This window comes from Thunnus thynnus, chromosome 10 (genome assembly GCF_963924715.1).
Source record: "Thunnus thynnus chromosome 10, fThuThy2.1, whole genome shotgun sequence".
In the NCBI taxonomy this organism is placed as follows: domain Eukaryota; kingdom Metazoa; phylum Chordata; class Actinopteri; order Scombriformes; family Scombridae; genus Thunnus; species Thunnus thynnus.
This window is the reverse complement of record NC_089526.1, coordinates 20,622,743-20,642,324: the sequence shown is the minus strand read 5'-3', so window position 1 is coordinate 20,642,324 and position 19,582 is coordinate 20,622,743. Positions and strand designations below refer to the sequence as shown.

The 19,582-nt window shown below is 39.2% G+C and overlaps 1 protein-coding gene across 3 annotated transcripts in view; it reads right to left on the bottom strand.

Moving 5' to 3' along the window:
* Positions 1–19,582, bottom strand: part of col14a1a (collagen, type XIV, alpha 1a) — a 148,281-nt gene that overhangs the window by 113,148 nt on the left and 15,551 nt on the right. For all 3 annotated transcript variants that reach the window (XM_067602026.1, XM_067602027.1, XM_067602025.1), the window contains exons 4-5: positions 16,557–16,700; positions 15,945–16,040 (exon numbers count right to left, since the gene is read on the bottom strand). In XM_067602026.1, the coding sequence (XP_067458127.1) occupies positions 15,945–16,040; positions 16,557–16,700 (240 nt within the window). The remainder of the gene's footprint in view (positions 1–15,944; positions 16,041–16,556; positions 16,701–19,582) is intronic.

Here is a 19,582-nt window from a genome sequence, read left to right as displayed (position 1 = left end):
CTGCTGGAGAGCGTGTTACACCTCAGCCAGCTATTGGAGTTGACAAGTGCATTGTGGGAGGCCAAAATGTCTTCAGAATATACAAATGATGGGGTTTGTTGGAGCAAATCTCACCATGGAAACTAAACTGAAGGAAATAAGTTTGGCTTAACTAAAAGGTTCTTCAAAAATCAAGTAAGAAAACAAGAAACAACCAGTGCCAACATGAGCAGGAGAGCTGCTGACTACTGAGCATGTGTTTCTCTGTCCAAAGTCTCTGTTCGTACAACGTAACAATGTGTTATTTAATGAGGTTATGATAGCTTAACATGGCTAGCATAGCTACAAACAATAGCTAGTGACAGTAGCACTGCAATCATGCAAATTCTTTGAACAAAATATTCAAAGATAAGCAGAAATATAGTAATAGTATATTAACAATTTATATTTACAACCAGATAAACATACCTATCCTCAACCTCGGTTGATGTTAAAGGTTCAACATAGCACACATTATAGTCGTCATAACAGGACAAGCACCTATTATGTCCCAGTAAACCATGACAGTGTGACAGAGTCAGCGTGCACAATACCAGAAACTGAGGAAGCTAAATGGAATTCAGCCATCATTAATTTTTATTATCTAGACTTGTGTTTTTCCGACTGTAACATTTCAAAATGTCTTCTGTGAAAAAGGCCTATTGAGAACCTTTTACATAGTGAACTCTAGTAAATATAAGAATTGTAGGACTTCACCATCAATATTAACGGTGCAGGGTTTTTTTTATTTTAGTGGGTTTTACTGAAAAGTCTCTAGACACACAAATACAGTAGCCTTCATGTAAGCATTTCATGACATCAAGCTGAATTTACAGATTTGTGTCCATGTGTTTTAGCAGAACATTGCTACTGAGCCATGAGGTTGGCTGAACTACATTTGAACCTTATTTGCATAGAAGCACATGATTAGTGAAGACGCTGCCATCACTGAACCTATTTACATATGAGTACATAATTGGATGAGCACCAACGATAATTGGCATGCAAGCACGTGATTAGACAGACCGTCCACCTGGTGTCCATGACTGAATGAGCGACCACATTTTACAACGCACAGCCCACAGCACAGTCTGCAGAGCTGTGGGAAAAAAGCATGTGGCTTGGGGACAATTGAATTAACTTGTGTGGGAGTGGAGAAATTGGTATTAAAAATGTGACGGCAACAAAGGAAGCCACTGTTGGCCGCCTGCAACTTCTAGTTGAGCAAAGACAGACATGCAAAGACTGTAAACAGTAGTGAGAAGAGAGAGATGATAAAGACAAGTAGTATAAGTAGCAGTTAGCGGCACTAACAGCTGTAGAAGGGCATAAACACACAAGTAAAGCGCCTAGAGATTTAAATACATACACATAGGCTACATGTTATTCTCAAAGCAGACCAGATTAATTAAAGCAAAGCAGATTGCTCCGTAATCTCCAACTCCCGGGAAGTAACACATACATCAAACACACACACGCACAAACTATGGATATAAATGGGAGAATAATGCATGTGCGATCTTGGAGAGCATACAAATAAATACACACACACAACTCATCTTCAAATGCACACTAATCTAGTTTTGAAAACTTTTCCACCCTCTCCTTCTTCATTCTCTTTGTCTCTCTCTGTTCTCATTAACAGTGGTTCTTCCCAGCCGGTCTTGATTTATTGCTGACCTCTATTTAGCCAGGGATCAGACAGAGTGTGCTGTCATTTCAATCTCTCTCTAGTTAAGTTTTATTTCCGCCGCCGCTGTGATTGTGTTTCAGTGTCTGGAATTAACATTGAGATCAGTGACAGGCATGCAGATAGATGGATAGCAGCAGCAATGGCTCCACATCAGTGAAAACATTTCCCTGATTCTCTTCAAAGTTTCTCTTCAAAGGTGAACCTGCTTTTAGCAAGCACTTCACTTCAATGATAAGGCTAATTTATCACAAAAATAATTGAACACTTATTCCCAAATAGTTTAACACAATTTGATATGCTTGATTTTGATGTATTATTCCTCTCAGTATTAGTAATAACTTCTGTGAAATGATGAAAATGGAAATATTACATAGTGGGTGAACTGCCTCTTTTATGGTCACCCCTGTAAGATGTATCATTTCAGGATGAATAGTAATAAGACCCATTTCTCCCGCCTGCTGATTTATCACGTAGAACCGAATGCTTTAATATAAGCAGTTTCCTGTATGTTGTAGAGAAAGTGTCCACTTTAAATCAATACAGTCTGGTCCTTTCCATCTCATTTGGTCATGTGTAGGTGTGCTTGCTAAGTGCTCTACCAAACTGAGTTGAAAATGGGGATAGCCTTTAAAGAGACAGCTACAATGGAGTCACAATGTGATGGAAAAACTGACCTTGTTGGCCAGTTTTACATATCATAACTTAGTGCACACCTGTTTAACCACAAGTGACAAAGAAGAGACTAAATGTCATGGATATCTTGGTAGTGTCCATTTTATATAATCCAGAATTTGTCACCAGAAATACTTCAAATTATAGAAGCAACACACCATAAAAATGTTCTCTTTAAATGCACAATATGTAGTTTTCTGTTTTATTGGTAGTGTTTCTACATCTCAACTCAATTACTTTTGCTATATTCTACATTTAAACTTACACTAGTTCTGCTCCAGCACTCTTAGCTCTCTCCTTCTTTTAGCAACTTTCTCACACAGTTGTTTACACACTTTTCAGATCTGCTAGTTACTTTAGCTTAGCAGTTTAGCTTAGCTGCTAGCAATGACTTTTCTCTCTCCCTCTTGCTCTCCTGCTCACTCTTGCTCGGTGTGTCTTCTGTTTGGCTATTCACCTGCCTCCTTTAGTGATAAAGGTACATGTAATAAATGTAGTATATTTACCGTGTTGGAGGCGAGGCTCAGTGAATTAGAAGTGCGGCTCTGCACCATGGAAACTACACATACAATTCCATGACAACTGTGAAAAATCTATCAGCTCATGGGGATCATTTGATATGATCAAAAGCTGTAGAAAAGCTACTGAATGGACCTTGTGATGAGATTGTTTTGTCAAAAACCTGTTAGTTGTTTATCATCTCCTAAGTTGAAAACCATGACATTGGCAAGAATCAGACCAACAGTCAGTAAAACAAAGATCTGACAACTGTGTAATGAATGAAATAAAATAAAAATGTAATAGCTGCAGCTGTTAAGAAAAAAAAAAAGTGTCACAAATTCATACCCAAAGCTTAGAGTTGTATGACTACAGAGCTGTTTTAGTCTGCCTACAGCCACAGAGGTTGTTTCTGTTTTTGGCTGGACCGGCCACAGACAGCCCTATAACCCTGAATGTCCATCACTGACTGACTGACTGACTGATGAAGTTACACCATTGGTCGGCGAACCCAGTGTTGGATTTTCCCCATTGGCCATTGCTCTTTCAAAATGAATTGGCATGAACAGTTTCAGCTATTTACAGCCGAGCCCCAAATTAAAACGTTTACTGGCCGAAGCGTCTCACAATGAGGCGACGGAACCATTTTACCAGCCTGCACGGCAGCAAGCAGCTAGTTAGCATGCCGTGCCATGCTGTGTGTAGTCAATACGCTAAGGTGTAGCTGCAGTGTTTCTGGTTTAACCGCACCATGCTGGGCAGGTGAAAGGTGTGTTTACAGTGTTTGTGTGCTCTGAAAGACTTCACAGCACAGATATAAAGTCACACAGCTGACGGACTGTTAGCCTAGCATGCTAATCCTACATAAAAATATGGATGTGACAATAGGTTTATCAGACATCTGCGGATAGAAAGAGATGAAAGCAGGGGGAGAACAGATAATTAGAATACTTATATTTATAAAATAATTAAAATTAAAATAAGTTCTCTTTCAAATCAAATATCCCAAGATATGAGCGGAAAGTATTGTTCTTGCAACTGCATTTAGATCCTTTTTTTCAACTCAAACATTGCTTAACCATGTCATGTGATACTTCAGTACACTTCAACAACAAATATTACTGGGACCACTACAGAAAATTGCAGATGAACATTTAATATCCAGGAATTCACATCTACCACTGACTATCCCTGTAACAGATTGGCCACAGTTACACACATTGACCATACACGGTCCAGCTGTATACTAGGTTTTGACCTAGTCTTATTCCAGAGAACAATGGTGATACACTAGAGCTTGAAAAGCAAGATTTTCTTTGTTTTATTGGTTTGTTTATTCAATCAAGAGACAGACAGCAGATTGATACGCTTGTCATTTGCTCAGTGGCCCTCGGAGCACCTCAGCAAACTCAGCCAGGCACAAACATTCATATTCATCTGTGAGACCTGTGGGCCTGTGTGAGTGAGTGTGTGTGAGAGAGAGTGTGTATGTGGGGGTAAGTAGTGTAATCCAGTGGGGTTTTAAGGTGTAATCCGACAGATGTTTTTAGACGGTTTGTCTCATTCCACTGGAGACCTTTCCCTGCTTGGCCTCCTGATCTTTAATCCACTGTCTTGTTCTGTTCCACCTCACTGAATACACAGACAGTGACAGAACAGACGCTTTATTTATGCTGAAAGCAACACACGGCCTATAAACTGAGTGTTTTTCTCTATTCCTTTCAGTCTGTCTCTCCATCTCTACCTGTCTCTGTTTGCCTTTCTTTGCCTTGCTCTTTCCTTTCTGTTTGTCTTCCTCTAATCTCTTCGTCTGGTACACACACACACACACACACACACACACACACACTTGTTGAACTGTGTGGGCCTCTATTTCGAAAGCTGTGCCCCTCTTATCATGTCTAGTTATTTTTTAGCCCCATGCACACATTGTAAGAACTTTAGAGATGGGTGTGGTCCTCAAGTAAGTGCTTTTTTGTGTCATTATTCAGTACAATATTGGCTTAATCATTAATTCTGCAGGAGGGGAATGAGAGTTTGCACACTAGCCCACCCCTATCTCTCTACTCTCATGTGTCTGTTGTAGCTTAGCATAAGCTTAGTTTGATGGATGTATACATTTATTAGCTCAAGGGAGGGTAAGTGTTAGCACTTCTTTGGTGGAAAATAAGCAAGAAAACTATGTAAGGAGGATTTATTGCAGCTAAACTAGTTATTATGAGCCACTAGAAAATAATGGAAATTTATGCAAAACAGAACTATATAACATATCAGTTTTTAAACCATTATCTGTTGAGAAATGGATTGGCCTCACTTCAAAATGGGGGAATGTGGTTAATTTTACCAACCTAAAAAGGCATTTGGTGCCACTTCAAACAACAGTTTAAGGGCTGATGTGCTTCATCCAAAACAAAGTGTAAACTGGAGGACAGAGGGGTAAAATGGGAGACAAAGGAGGAGGGGATTGACAAGAAAGGAAAGAGAGGAGAGATGAAAGGGGGACAAAGAGGTGACGAAAGGTAAAACAAAGTGCAGAGAGATAGAAAGAGGGAAAGGGGCATGAGGACAAAGATTGTGTAGTATGAAGCAGGAGGTAATGCAGAGCATTAAAGGGGCACTGCAGTAATTTAGGATTGCACTTTCATAAAGTTGGAAGACTCACAAGAAACAGATTTTGGGCCAAATCGAAGCAGCAGAGGCAAAAATATCCTCACTTTAAGACCCTAATATATGTTTAAGAATCTAAAAACACTGGATCCTACATTTCCCATAATGCAACTTCATGATGTATTTTTCAGGCCTTCGCTGACTGGTAAACACCAATGTCTTTCATACTCTACAACTCCAGTTTAAATCCTTCATGTTATATATTTGAAGTCTCAAGACCAATCCAAAGAAACCCTGAGAACATTATCAGGGTTATTTTCTTTGAAAGACTCCGCATGGAGCCACAGAAGTGATTATACAGCTGTTTACTCCTTGTGACAAGTAAACTGACCTTCATTTGTAAAATTAGTGGAGTGCCCCTTTAAGACATGAGTACAGAAAATAAACAGCAGCACAGCAGATGAGGAAAAATTAGCATTATTATTATGGAAAATACAAAGTCTTTTAAAGCATATTTTGGTTATTGATGTAATCACCAAATTGCATAAAATTACTTCTAAAATAATACTTCACTTGTTAAGTTAGCTACATATAGTAGCAGTTTCTTGCCCCATGTAAAAAACTGTTGGTGCATGCACAGTGTTCTTTGCTGTGCCTCCCAAACACAATATTTTCAACTTGGCTCTCTTCTAGTTAAACTACACTTGCAGAGGACTTGTTTCTGCAGAAAACAGGGTGAAATCAAAGTGAAATTGTTCTCACCACAGTGTCAGAATAGTACAGTGTGGTATGAGGGAGAGGGAAGAGGGGGAAGCTATAGAAGAAATTCAGCGAGGAAGTGGACACTAATTATTCTAATTGACCTCCGCACTTAAGAAGTCCTTGCCAATAATGACCCAAATGCCATTAGCACACACACACAGACACACACACACACACATACACACACGCGCACTTGTTAACCACTGTCATACAATTAGCTCAACTCAGCCATGAACTCCTTCTCTTAATTGAGGACAAGGACATAAGTCTGACTAGCATAGAGACCACACACACACACACACACACACACACACACACACACACACACACACACACATGCCCAAGTGAGCAATGGCCAAGTCTCTGAGCCGACATCCAACGTGTGTGAGGATGATATTTCTTTAGTTTCTCTCAACATAAATAATTCAATAGTTGGCAAATGTCCAAAACAAAATGTAAAACACATACTTGTCATGATGGAAAGAGCGTTAAGTGAGACAAGACAAATGTAGGACCAAGTGTGTATTTCTGGAGGACATTTACCTGAGTTTCCACCACGAGTCCTTTCTTTGCCACCTCACTTTTCATTTCAGTTTATGTTAATACATTCTCTTTAAATACCTCTCTTCATCACTCTCCTCTCTGCCCTTCAAACCCGCTCATATTCAAACAATGCATTTTCACATCATCTGTGAATCTCTTTACAATACCAATTCTAAATTTCTTGGCTTTTAGCCATAATATGCAAATCTGTCTATCTCTGCTCTGAACTGGGAAGAATAGACGTAAGGTTAAAAAGTGCACAAAGGAACTGATAACAACACTCACCAGTTATTTTGTAGCCTGTAAATACTTAAACAGGCTGCATGTGTTTACTGTATCTCTTTTTCCACTGGTATCATTGCTGGCCTATTTCCTGCCATCCTCACTCGGTTTTTCATGTTATTTATCAGCCTAATGACACATCTATGTAGCCATAAACCTTTGATATCTTGTGAAGCAACTAAGCATCACATTCACTTAATAGCGAAGCTAAGAATTACATTACATGAAGGGCAAAATGCACAAAGACAGAGAGAGTCTGGTAATTCTAGAAACTAACAAAGCAGTAAAAAAAAAGCAAGACTTATACAGATATGACCACATAGTGCACAGGCACAGAGAGATGGAGAGATTTAGACCAAATTAATGTTAAAGCTGGGAATTAACCAGGCAATAAATATAGAAAGAAGTGCACACACACACACACACACACACACACACACAAACACACACACACAGAAAGTGCCAGAGCTGAAATAAATGATAATGTTATTGTAGGAATTAAGGTTGTCTATAAATACTGAAAACTCTCTCTCCAGGTGTGTGTTTGTTACCCTCTGCAAAGGTGATGGATACTAGAGGACTCTCCCTCTCTCACTCACTATCAGAGTGCTGAATGTCAACAGAATCTCATTGGCCTCCAGTTCAACTTTCTGTCCCTTGGGTTCATTCTGTGTGTGTCTGCCTGTGTGTGTGCTGGTCTAACGCTTCAGTCAGGAAGGGAGGAAGGCAACACTCTGCTCACATCCTATTAGGTAATATATGTATTGAAAAAGGCACTGTAGCATAGAGGAAGGGAGAGGCTTTTGCCCTTTATTGCTCAGTGATTCCCACTTGTGTGTGTATGCTGCTGGCTTGGCACTCTGATTGCTTTATGTGTGAAAGCTGAAACAAAGCAAGTCAACCATTTAATGAGTGGAGTGGTATCGATATCAAGTCTATCTAGTTTAAGTAAGGCATCACTTCCTTTACATTGACATCTGCAACTCTAATTTAAATGCAGGCAAGTGCATCAAGTGTAATGATATATATCGAAATTATATCATATTTTCATTTAGATCATATATCTGGTTATTTTTCTACTAATAATCTTAATAAAACAAATTAAAATCACATTGAAAACTATGCATTAGGAAGACTAAAAACTAAAGACAAAAGTGGACCAGAGGAGTGTGAACAGACAACCGTTCGCTGACTGTCAGAGAAGAGAAAACAGGAATTTACTGTTTTCAAGCCAAATTTTTCTGTGCATCCAAGAGTTATGCTTTGATTATGAGAAACCAATGATGATTTACAGCATCTGTTACATCTTATGTCTTTCACGATGGTCACCATGTCAGATTAGGCAATCATAGTGTCATAAATTCTTGCTGTGTCTTGGCTGGGAGACGGGCAACACTACCAGTATGACCCCGATCAATCATTATTCACGACCTTGTGCAAGTTCATAGGCTGTCATGGAGGAGGGTCAAGAAATTGTCAATCCCGGCTACAGAAATGCTCTGTGTGATGCTGGCGGTCTTGTGTTCCGAAAAGAAAAAGAAAAGAAAGAAAAAATGATTGTGGACCCGTTCTGGAGGTCACGAAGAGGAGAATATGGGAGTTGTCAAACTAGGCAGGAAAATACATGCTAGACCTTTCGTCAGGGTGTCGTGGGGCGTCCCAGCCGCCACATCACTGTTCTTTGATTATGTCACACTACAAGACGCCCATTCATCATTCCTAACGTTCATATTCAGGCCCAATGCTGGAAATTTGTCAGTAACCACAAAACTGTGTCAAAATCTGGCTGAATTTGTGTAGTCTGATAACGGCATCAACCGCAGGGCGACAACCATCTGTTTTGGCTACTGACCCACGTTTGTAACAAATACAGTGATTGACACATCTACAGCACACACACACACACACACACACACTGTAACACAGATGTCCTCTGATCTAATATTGCACAGCTGTCCAAATAATAGCTATTATTTTTGAAGAAAGGTTGTTTAGGGCCAGTTTCCAATGAAAATATATTACTGTCTTGCACAAGGGACCACTAATGGATTAGTTCTTGCTTTGATAAGCAAAACACGGATATTTATTGTTATTGGCTGCAGATTAACATACTGACTTTATTTTGGATGAAACACTAATGAAACCAGCAGGAAAGGCTAACATAATACAATAGATATTGGAACATAAATCTATGGATTTTAAAATTATTATGTGAAGGACACCTAAGTAGGTTGAACTTTGGCAAATTAAAAGTTGCCAAATATCTTTTTTGTACAGTTTATAATAAAGAACGAGAGTGAGATAACATGCAAATGCAACAAGTTTACTATCTAAACAGAAAAATATTTTCATTTTTGACTCCCTTTCATGTTAAGTTTTGGTTAAAGGATAACGCTGGTAAAATTCTATATTGTTTTTTTTTTTGTCAACAAAGCCATGAAAGGACCAAATCCAACAATTAATTGATCCTACTAACAAATATTGTCTGTGTAGTCAAAGACTGACATACTGCAGCTTATTCTTCTGTGTCATAGAGCTCCGTTGTTGTCAAAAAACTATTAAAACACATCAGGGAGACAAACCGTTGCACTGGGTGACATTCTCCTTCGTTACAATCAACATGGGCACTGTAGTTTATTTCCAATCAATCCAATATACACTGTCTTGGTGATGTATGAACTCAGTAGCACATATTAATTCACGGCTTAAAATAGTTAACAAATCCACTGCTTAGAGCAAGGTTTGCTGAAAAGGAAAGATTAGGGAAAGATTGTAGTTTAAAGGTAGAGTCAGTCATTCTGGAGAAAGACTGCTGATATTTGAACTAAACACCCAAACAAATAGACCCCTCCCTTCATGCTTCTACAGAAGCTCTGCCCCCCAAATTCATAAGAGACCAAAAGAGAAATATGGCAGAATCCAGAGCGATGCGTCAGCTGTAGAGTCACTTCTGTTCCTCTCACACATTATCATGAGTGGAAAAGAAATTCCATCTCATGTGAGCACAACAGGCCATCCACACTCTCCGCCTCTCTGCGGCCTTCCCACTTCTCACTCAACCTGTGTTCAGTGTCTCTGTCCACAGAAGCAGCCGTCTGTCAGCTGCAGCTCCTGGAGAGCTGAGAGGACAACAGACGGCCAAACTGCCTTCACCACGCTGACTGACAGCAGGAATGAAACCAAAATAGTTTGTATGTCGGCTTCACAGGAAGAAAACAACAGTGTTTGTATTTATTGATTCATTGATACGGTTCAAAACAAGTTCAAAACACGTATAAAGCAGGATATTTGCGTGATTTAAAAAGCTGCCTGCTCAGATTACGCTTCATTAAACATGACAGAAACAGACTCAGAGCATAAAAAAGTCGGGGGTCTCCGTGAGACTGTCTCAGATTCAGTGTGGATTGATACATTTAATAAATTGAAGTGTATCTGTTCACTGAGAAAACGCTTTCTATGTGAATCGGCCACTCTCTCTCTCTTCAGCGGGTGCTGGAGACGGGGGAGACGGTCATGTCCTCACACAGACAACTGCTCTGATGACTCGACGAGCACAAACACCCCCTGTTGCTGATTGGCTGGAATAGTGTCGTGCAACTTGGTCCAAGTCATTTTATTTATTTCCCATTTACAAAGCCAGTGCTGTGTATGAACGCTGGATTTTTTTTCATCGTACACACAGAACGGACAGCTCGCTGAATGTGACAAAAAGTGTACTGAACAATCTTTTTCCAGAATCGCTGATTCTACCTTTAAAGAAACCGACAATGACCTTTTCTTCTCATAGACAACTAATTACTCATAGAACCACAAGAGTTCACTTGTTAAAATTAAATATTTTAAATGTCTGAACAACTGACCAATGCTGTAGTTTTTCAGGTGAGGACATTCTGCAAATAAGCCTGTAAGTATAAGATATACTATAAATCATTTGGTCCCGTGTGTAACAACATTACACAGTCTTTGCTCTGCCTCCTTGTCTCAATCCAAACTGCAAAGAGCAGATGTTGATGTTTTGACGCTTTGGACTGTGAGACTACAGTAAGAATGTCAAGCACTGAAACCGCCATTTTTTATGCAGTCAGTTGATTAAGGAGCCCTGAGAGAGTCCTTTGTTGGCGGAGTTCAAACTGACAGAAATAAGTGGAAAGTGAGTGTATGACAGACCTTACTTGGCACTCAAGTTGGCAAGTAGCTGAAAAAATAGTTTTCTATTATTCATTATCATTTAGTAGCTGTGAGGGCCCTTGTGTTTTTGTGTATCTCCATTTAAATGTTGTGCAGTTTTATGATCTCTAGAATTGTCTTTTTCCTCTCTCTATGTTTCCAGCCCAATCAGGAGCTGATGACATATGTCTTCATTTCATTATTTTTTTCTCTGATAAGCATGTTTTGTGTCTGTAGATCTTACAGTCAAAACTTTATAGTTACAGAAACAAATATGCTATACAGTCAGTAAGAAGACAAAAAGTGAATATTTAAGACTAGACTGTAATCTAACTGCTACACACACACACACACAGTCTATCATGCTGTGCTCTCAATGAATCAACTTCTCTTTTTCAGTCACTGACCTGCTGAGATGTCTTTATAGAATTGTGAATGATTCACACATACTGTATATACATTTTCAGAGAAGAGAAGTTGATATTTTCCCATTTCCTGTCTCTTTTGCTTTATGATTCACCCAGTGCACCTCATTCTCTGAGCTGCACTTTCAACAATATGAAGAAAAGAGCTGCACATATGTTACTGTATTTAGGTTTTCAATTATCTCCTGTAGAGGGAACCACAGTAGGTGTCCTGTGAATACTAGAAATTACTGGAGGATGGTTAAAGGGTATAAGAATAAGGTGATTATGTTTCACAGTAATTATGTTTCTCTGATGTTACTCATTTACAAAGAGTACATGAATAATAACTTCACTGATTTGACAGAATGATTTAACACCTTATTTAACAGCAAATGACTCAAAGGCTAAACTTGACTCCAAATTTCCCAGATGAATCTGATTCAGCAGTTAATTTGTAAATTTATTATATAAATATGAATTAAACTTTATAAATAATGATGTCTTCTTTGCATGAGGCTGAGCATTATCTGCAGAGGAGTCTGTAAGTTTTTAAATCTTTGTAGCATCTTTGTGTTCATCCTGTTTTTTCTCTGCAGACAATGACACAGCAGAGAACAAAAAAAAAACCCAAAACTGAGGCACCTCAACTCAGAAACAGTAACTTACAGCATCTGAATCATGTGCTCTGAAGATCTGTTGATTTAAAGTCTGTGAAAATGCTTCAGCCCTCTCTCTCTAAACTGAGATCCAACTCAGGAGTCCCTGACCGATGATTCAAATCATCGACTTGGAGGTGCAGACCTACAAATGACTGACATCAATGCAGGAAACTTGGACAGACTGCAAACTACAAAGCAAGGTAAAAAAAAAAAACAAAAAAAAAAACGTTTAAAACCTCTCCTATTTGCTCAGAGCCAGACTCAGTCAATGACACCTCAAGAGCAGACAGAAAATTAGCTTCATTTAAAGCTCCTGGAATGGACAGTCTGTATTTAGTTGAGAGCAGCTTGTTCTTATGCTCTGCAAGATGCAGTTAAGTAATTTGTAAAGTATCTTTAGGACAAAAATAGGAGGCTAAAGTGGTTATTTTACCTCGAACGCAAGAAGTTTTATGACACTTCCTTCAACTAAGGGCTACCTCCCCTCTACTTTAAAACACATCTGAGGAACTTCAATCCAGCTTACGAACATGCTCACAAACACTCGTGTGTACATACATAACAACACACACACAAACTAGCAGGATGCTTTTGATATCGGCAGGCAAAGATGAAAAGCTAAAGCTAGATAAAAAGTTTGCTGCATATTTTCTTCTCCTTTTCTGCACTCTTTGACGTCGGTTTACCAAGTTTAAATGCAAAATATTATGAATGTATGTCATGCTAGAAATACCTGATTATTATTAAGTTTCTCATATGACTTTTTATTTACAATCGACCCAAACTAATTTGTCACTATATGAAAAAAAAGCAAAAAAAACCCACCTTTACAAATAATACTTTGTGACTGAAACACACATGCAGAGGGTATCATGCACACACAGCTTGAGTGCAAAAAGGTAACTGACTTGTCTGATGTGTGCCCCCCCCCCCCCCCCCCCCCCCCCCCCCATACACACACACACACACACACACACAGACAGACACACACACACACAGACATCAGAGAAGAGATTTTGAGCCCGCTGTTAATGAAAGGTTTTGTAAACAACACACCCTGACATAAAAGCGAGCTGATCACTACTCTGGAACAAAGCGGTGATGGACTGTGTTGCATAGCTAATACACATACACACACACACACAAACGCACACATACGTATGCAACACAAGGCATTATCACTGTATAACACACACACACACACACACACAGCATGTTAGAGAGAGAAAAAGAGAGAAGCACTCACATGTTACAGTAACACATAAAAGAGCACCTTCTATTGATCCGCCATGAGACATTATAATTATCAATACAGTACACAAAGCTGCACACACACACAGTACATTCACAGATTCTATTGAAGCACAGCAGGATATTATTATAATCCCCAACAGATATGAGACAGAACACCAATCAAGGTCACCTCTGCTGCAGTGAATAGTGAGTGGTTGTGATGACAGCAGACCGAAGGAAATCCAGCTTTATAATCTACCTACTGACAGGAAGAAGAGGAGGGAAAAGAAAGAGAGAAAAGAGAAAAAGAAAAGATCTAAACCTGTGTGTATGTGTTAGTGTGTATGTGTCAGCGTTATGAGTTTTCGTTTGTTTTTAGTTTCAGTGTGGGATCAGCGGTAGTTCAAGTCACAGAGATGATTTTTGGTCATTTTGTAACCAGATGTGTTGGCCCAGAGGCACAGCTGGAAAATTCTCCCAAAACAATAACAGCCTGAGTTCTGTCATGTTGTTGTCTGTGTTTGAGGAATGCACAATTCAAAATCTAATTTGTCTTTCTGAAACAAAAAATAAAAATGTCTGAAGGTCGCCACACAATTTATGATGTTGAAGTTTTACTGCACCATCTGATTTTAACTGTCACAATGAACCACATAATTAGCCGATGGGAACACATCCATTGAAATTCTGGTTAAACAACAAGGCTTGTTTACGTTTTTCATAAATGTGTTGATTTAGCTTTTATTGTGTCTCCGCTGTAGGTTTAATACTTTTTGAGAGGATGGCATAGTGACAGTGCAGTATTTTCCAGAAAGAAAAAGTCTGTTTACTGTGAATCCAATACAAGCTTTGTATGCAGGTTAATACATTGTAATAAGGACACTTAAAGTGTTGCCAGAGATTGCAGTCAATATAAAATTTGCTTTGATTTACTATCGATGTGTTTTCATCTCCACCTAAGAGCCAATTAATTTTGTATTCATGCAAAGTGTCTATAAATAAGCTTTATAACATGGTTAATTCCTTAGTGATTGATTCTGTGAGTGTGTGTGTGTGTGTGTGTGTGTGTGTGTGTGTGTGTCCCTCTCTTGCTCCATCAGCAAATATGAAGTGCACATATAGCATTACAGAGTAAAATTATATTGTGAAAATAATATATAAGGGTTACAGTCCATAAAAAATGATGACATGCACTATACAGTTAAATGGAGGCTGGACCTATTTAAATCATATTCAATAGTCGCAACTTCCTGAATAGCTCTGAGCCCCCACATTCTTTTACTGCCCGATGATAAATGATCCCCTTGCGCACAAAAATACGAATAATAAGCCAGCCTAAAGCAAGTGTGCTTAAATAATAAGCACCCTACCCTACCGCTGAGTAATGAGATTCTGCCGTTGTGTACACTTATGGCTAGAAAGCAATGGTAAAAATGTCACCAAAAGTGACTTTTAAATCTTGTAAAAACAATCATATTCATACATCTCAGATTCAACCACGAGTTCATGTCTGAGTCGGCAAATAACCAGCTACATCTTTCTCACAAACACACAAAAAGGCACACACATACACAGAAAACCATATTACAAATGATCAATTATTCTCAAGGCAAAGATTCCCCGCTGAACACGGTTATGGTAAAGAAATCAGCAGACATAAGATAGTTTTTATGCAAGCACACACATACATTGAAGACAAAAATGAATGCATTCCTTTCTTCTCTCACATTTCATAGAATAGAGGTTGAAATATTAGGTATTTAAGTAAGAGGACATGAGTGCTGCCAACTGAAAGAACATCTTGGTTTCAATAACAAACAGACAGAAAGCCAGACAGCCTTGTCGGGGAGGGGTAGCTCAAATTAACAGGCAACCGCACAGACACAAATGAACAGTGTGGGTCATTCATCGCCTAATATCAGGATTCACAGCCACCGAATATTATTCAACATTGCAAATGCTAAAGAGTTTCCAACAAGCACTAAGATGAATGGTTCACCAATGAAGCATAGATGGTTTTGGCATCTGTGCTCTCACTTGGTGGGTAAGTAAACCACCAGGCTGATGTCTGTCTGGGTATTGCTTTAAAAAGGTGGGTTTTTGTTGTTAATCAGTTGCCGCACAAGCTCCGCACGGGGGAAACACTTCACAGTCAGATCCTCCAGGACATGGACAGATACCAGGCTCATATATTTTGGCCATTCTGATCCATGGAGCTGGTGTGAAAGACAGAGCTAACCACCATTTTGTCCTACCTCCAAACATCACTATGGCAACTGACTGGAGGACTCTTTAAGCGGAGTCCCACTCAGCGCAGTTCCTTTTATTTATACGTTCATGTGAGCACTGAATTTGTGTATGGCCTCCTCTCCTGGAAACCGTGTTTGTGAGCGTTTGTCCTACCTCCGGAGATCTCGTTGGCATCCTCAGGATGTACAACTGAATCAGTCAGCCTCTGGGGTTCAGTCTTGTCTCCTCCATGACTCTCACCTCTTTCAGCTACAGCAGGTTGAACAGATTCGGTAAGCAGAATCCCAGAGAACAAAAAGCAGTGATTTTAGACGGTGCTCTCTTTATCTGTGTGTACATACTAATATAAGAAAAGAATACACATACAATAGATACTTAGAGATTACAGTAGAGCAGAATACAGTGCAGAAGAGTAGAGTAGCATTACAGAGAACAGAGGAAAGGAGAAAAGAGGAGAGGAAACAAGAGGATAGAAGAGGAAAAGAGACAAGAGGAGATGAGACGAGATGTGTGAAGAGGAGTGGACAAGAGAGAAACGAAAGGAAACAAAGGGAGAGGACAAAAAAAGCTGAGAAGTGAGGAAGGTAGAAAACAATTTTAGTAGGAGAGTAGAGTAGCGTAGCATCAGGAAGAAGCACAGTAGTATACAGAGCAGAATAGAGCAGAAGTGAACAGTACAGTAGAGTACAACAGACAAAAGTAGGGCGACAGAATGCAGTACAGCAGTAGAATAAAAAGCACAAAACATAATATGCATGAACACACCTTTATGTCTACCCTTCAGTGGTCTACTCTGCTGGTTGCTGCTGACAGCGATGACACTGACGATGTAGTCTTTAGAGGGGTTGTAGTCTGTTATCAACACCTTGCTGTCAGATTTAGATACTATGATCTCCCTCTGACGACCACCTGGCAGAGAGAAGAAGAAGAAGAGGAAAAAGAGGGGTAGAGGTTAGATCCATGGATACTGTTTTGATCCATGTTGTTCATTTCTTGTTGCTACATTCAGTTGCTTGGAGGCAAAATATTAGTATTCTCAAGGCTGAGCTAATATGAAGTTAATTCAGCGGAAGACGTGATTAAAATTCTCTGTTATGACGCCAGGTCATGTCAAGCTCAAGGTTGAAATGCTTATTTTATGGATGTGGATTTGCTCCTCTTTTCTTCCACTTCTGTTCTTTTAAAGAGAAAATTTCTTCACAAGAATAGCATGTGACAAAAAGATGAAAAAATTCCAACTCTAGCTTTGTATTCGATTCAATTTAATTTTGAGTATTTCTATTATTTCTGGGAAGGAGGATGAAGCTTCGGGAAATAATAAAGGTTAGTTTGGGGCAGGAGAATATGACTTGCTTTTCAAATGAATTGTTGAGCCTCACAAAGAAACAAGCGTGTGTGTGTGTTTGTGTGTGTGTCGGTGTGTGTGTGTGCTTGCGTCCTCTCCTCTGCAGTTAATCCCCGTCAGGCCAACACGTCACATTATCAACCCATTAAAATTTTGACCCTGCAATCAATCCAGTCATCAATAAGGCGTGTGTGTGCTTCCTCAGCTCTTCTGTCCCCTGTCCCTGTAGGGTGATGACTAATGACGCCTTTAGGAGAAGGGAGATAAATCCTACTGAAGGGAACTGCAGGTCAGGTGAGGTAGCTGCATGGATCGGTACTAACGCCACACACTCAACTGTCAACACAGGGGAACCAAACTACTGCCAATCAACCTGGATGTCAGGGCTCAGTTTGGAGGGTGGACAATCACCCTATGAGCACTGCTGCATTGAGAGTTTGTGTGACAGTTTTCTCAGGTATAAAAACCCTTTTATAATCTTTTGAGTCCTCCCTTCCTTTGTAGACCTCCCTTTCATGACTGAAATACATTTATTACGTGACATCAGAAAATGACCTATCCTCCTGGAAAAAACCTGTCCTCATTATTTTCTACACTTGGTGTGCGAATCATCCTTTCTCATTTCAATTTCAGTCCGAAAGTGTTGAAGAACACCTTACCTGGAGGAGAAGGTTAGCTTAGGTGGGCATAAAGAATGGAACAGCCACTCCGGCTCTATCCAAAGTTCAAAAATATGCCCACCGAAGCTCGCTAGTTATAAGCTTTCAGTCTTTATGTAGAGCTAATCAACTCCTGGCTCTAGCTTCATATTTCGCACGCAGAAATGAGGATGTTTTCAGTTTTTAAATCTAACTCTGCAAGAAAGTGAACACGCAAATTTCCCAAAAATGTTGAACTATTCCTTTAAAGTAGTTGCAAGTCTTTCCAGGGAGCAATGTTTGAAACTCAAACTACATATATGTTGATTTGTTTTCCATGATAACCAAAACAGTTTGCTTGTGGAAAGACTCAGTTGTGGAAAACTCATTAAAATCATCATATTGTTTAATTAAGTGGATTCTGGAGCTGATGTTTTAGCTGCTTCCAGTACTGTTGTCATGTTCATTTTCAACCGGAATAAATACAGAAAGTTGGCTGGAATTTCAGGGTATTCTGCTTGACAAGAATGTTTCATCACGAACGTAAAACAGGCCTGGTTCAACCATCAGAAAACAAACGCAGCCATGTTGTTTTTCTTTTGGTGTCCAACAAAGTGCATTTCAGGCATCAATGAAAATACTGTATAAAATGCTGCAAGTCAAAATTAGACACAAGAGCACAGTTTTCACCAGTTTGTGTCTCTCATGTATCAGCATTCAGGTCACAGAGGCAACTATCAGTTTCTTTAAATGATAATTAACCATTTTCCAGAATCCCTAAAGACTATTCAAACCATCTGGATAAAAAAACATTATGTCCGCTGCACCATAAGATTTTTAACTCGTTTCCAAATTGTGACTCTGTTTCCTGTCCAGGTAGCTGCCATCTTTGTTTTGATACAGTAAGATAGGGGCAACTTGGGAACAGGTTAAAAATCTTTCTTATAATGCAGCAGGCGAAATATTTTTCATCCAGATGGTTAGAAGAGTCTTTGGGGATTCTGGAAATACCTTCAGAACAGCAGTAAGCGTTTTTGAACGACCTTCTGGGTTTTTAAAATATTGCTGATTAATTATCTTTTAAAGAAACCGATGGTTACGTCTGTGACACCAATGTATGCTAATACATGAGAGGCACAAACAGGAGCTAAGCTTTCACAAGAGTTTGACCAATCATAAAATAAGATAGTCCCTCCAGGAAACTGTGATTTTGCGGTCGTAATCTCTACTATAAAGAGCTTGCAATTTTGCTAAATTACTGCAACTTTTCCATATGATATGAATCAGTAGACTGCATGTGATTTGGACCAATAGTTGCATTTCGTGTTGTGGTAACCTATGCCATCGCAACTCACAACGCGCATTCAGGCCAGTATTCAGGTGGATGACAATAATAATTGCCACAGACCGAGCAAAACAATCCTCAAATGGTCCCAACTGAGGTTTGCATTCAGTTCGTCAGAACAAGACAAGTTGATGTTGTTATTTTCACATTTTCACATTATTTCCCTTTGCTTGCAATTTTTCCCAATTCTCTGTTATTTCACCACTCACTTATGAAAGAGTTTTGACATCATAGCAAAAGCTTTAACGCTATTTAAACCCACTTTCAGATTTGTGAAACCTTTATTTTTCTTATGAAAATGAAAAAAGGGTGATTTCACTGATATTTGATATTTTTTAATACATTGATATTCTTTTGTATTTTTAAAGGGCCTAAAAATCACAGTTTTGTGTTTTCTGAAATCCATATGTAATTAATGGTTGACGGCTAACTAGCCGTTAACTACTAGCAAACGCTGCACGAG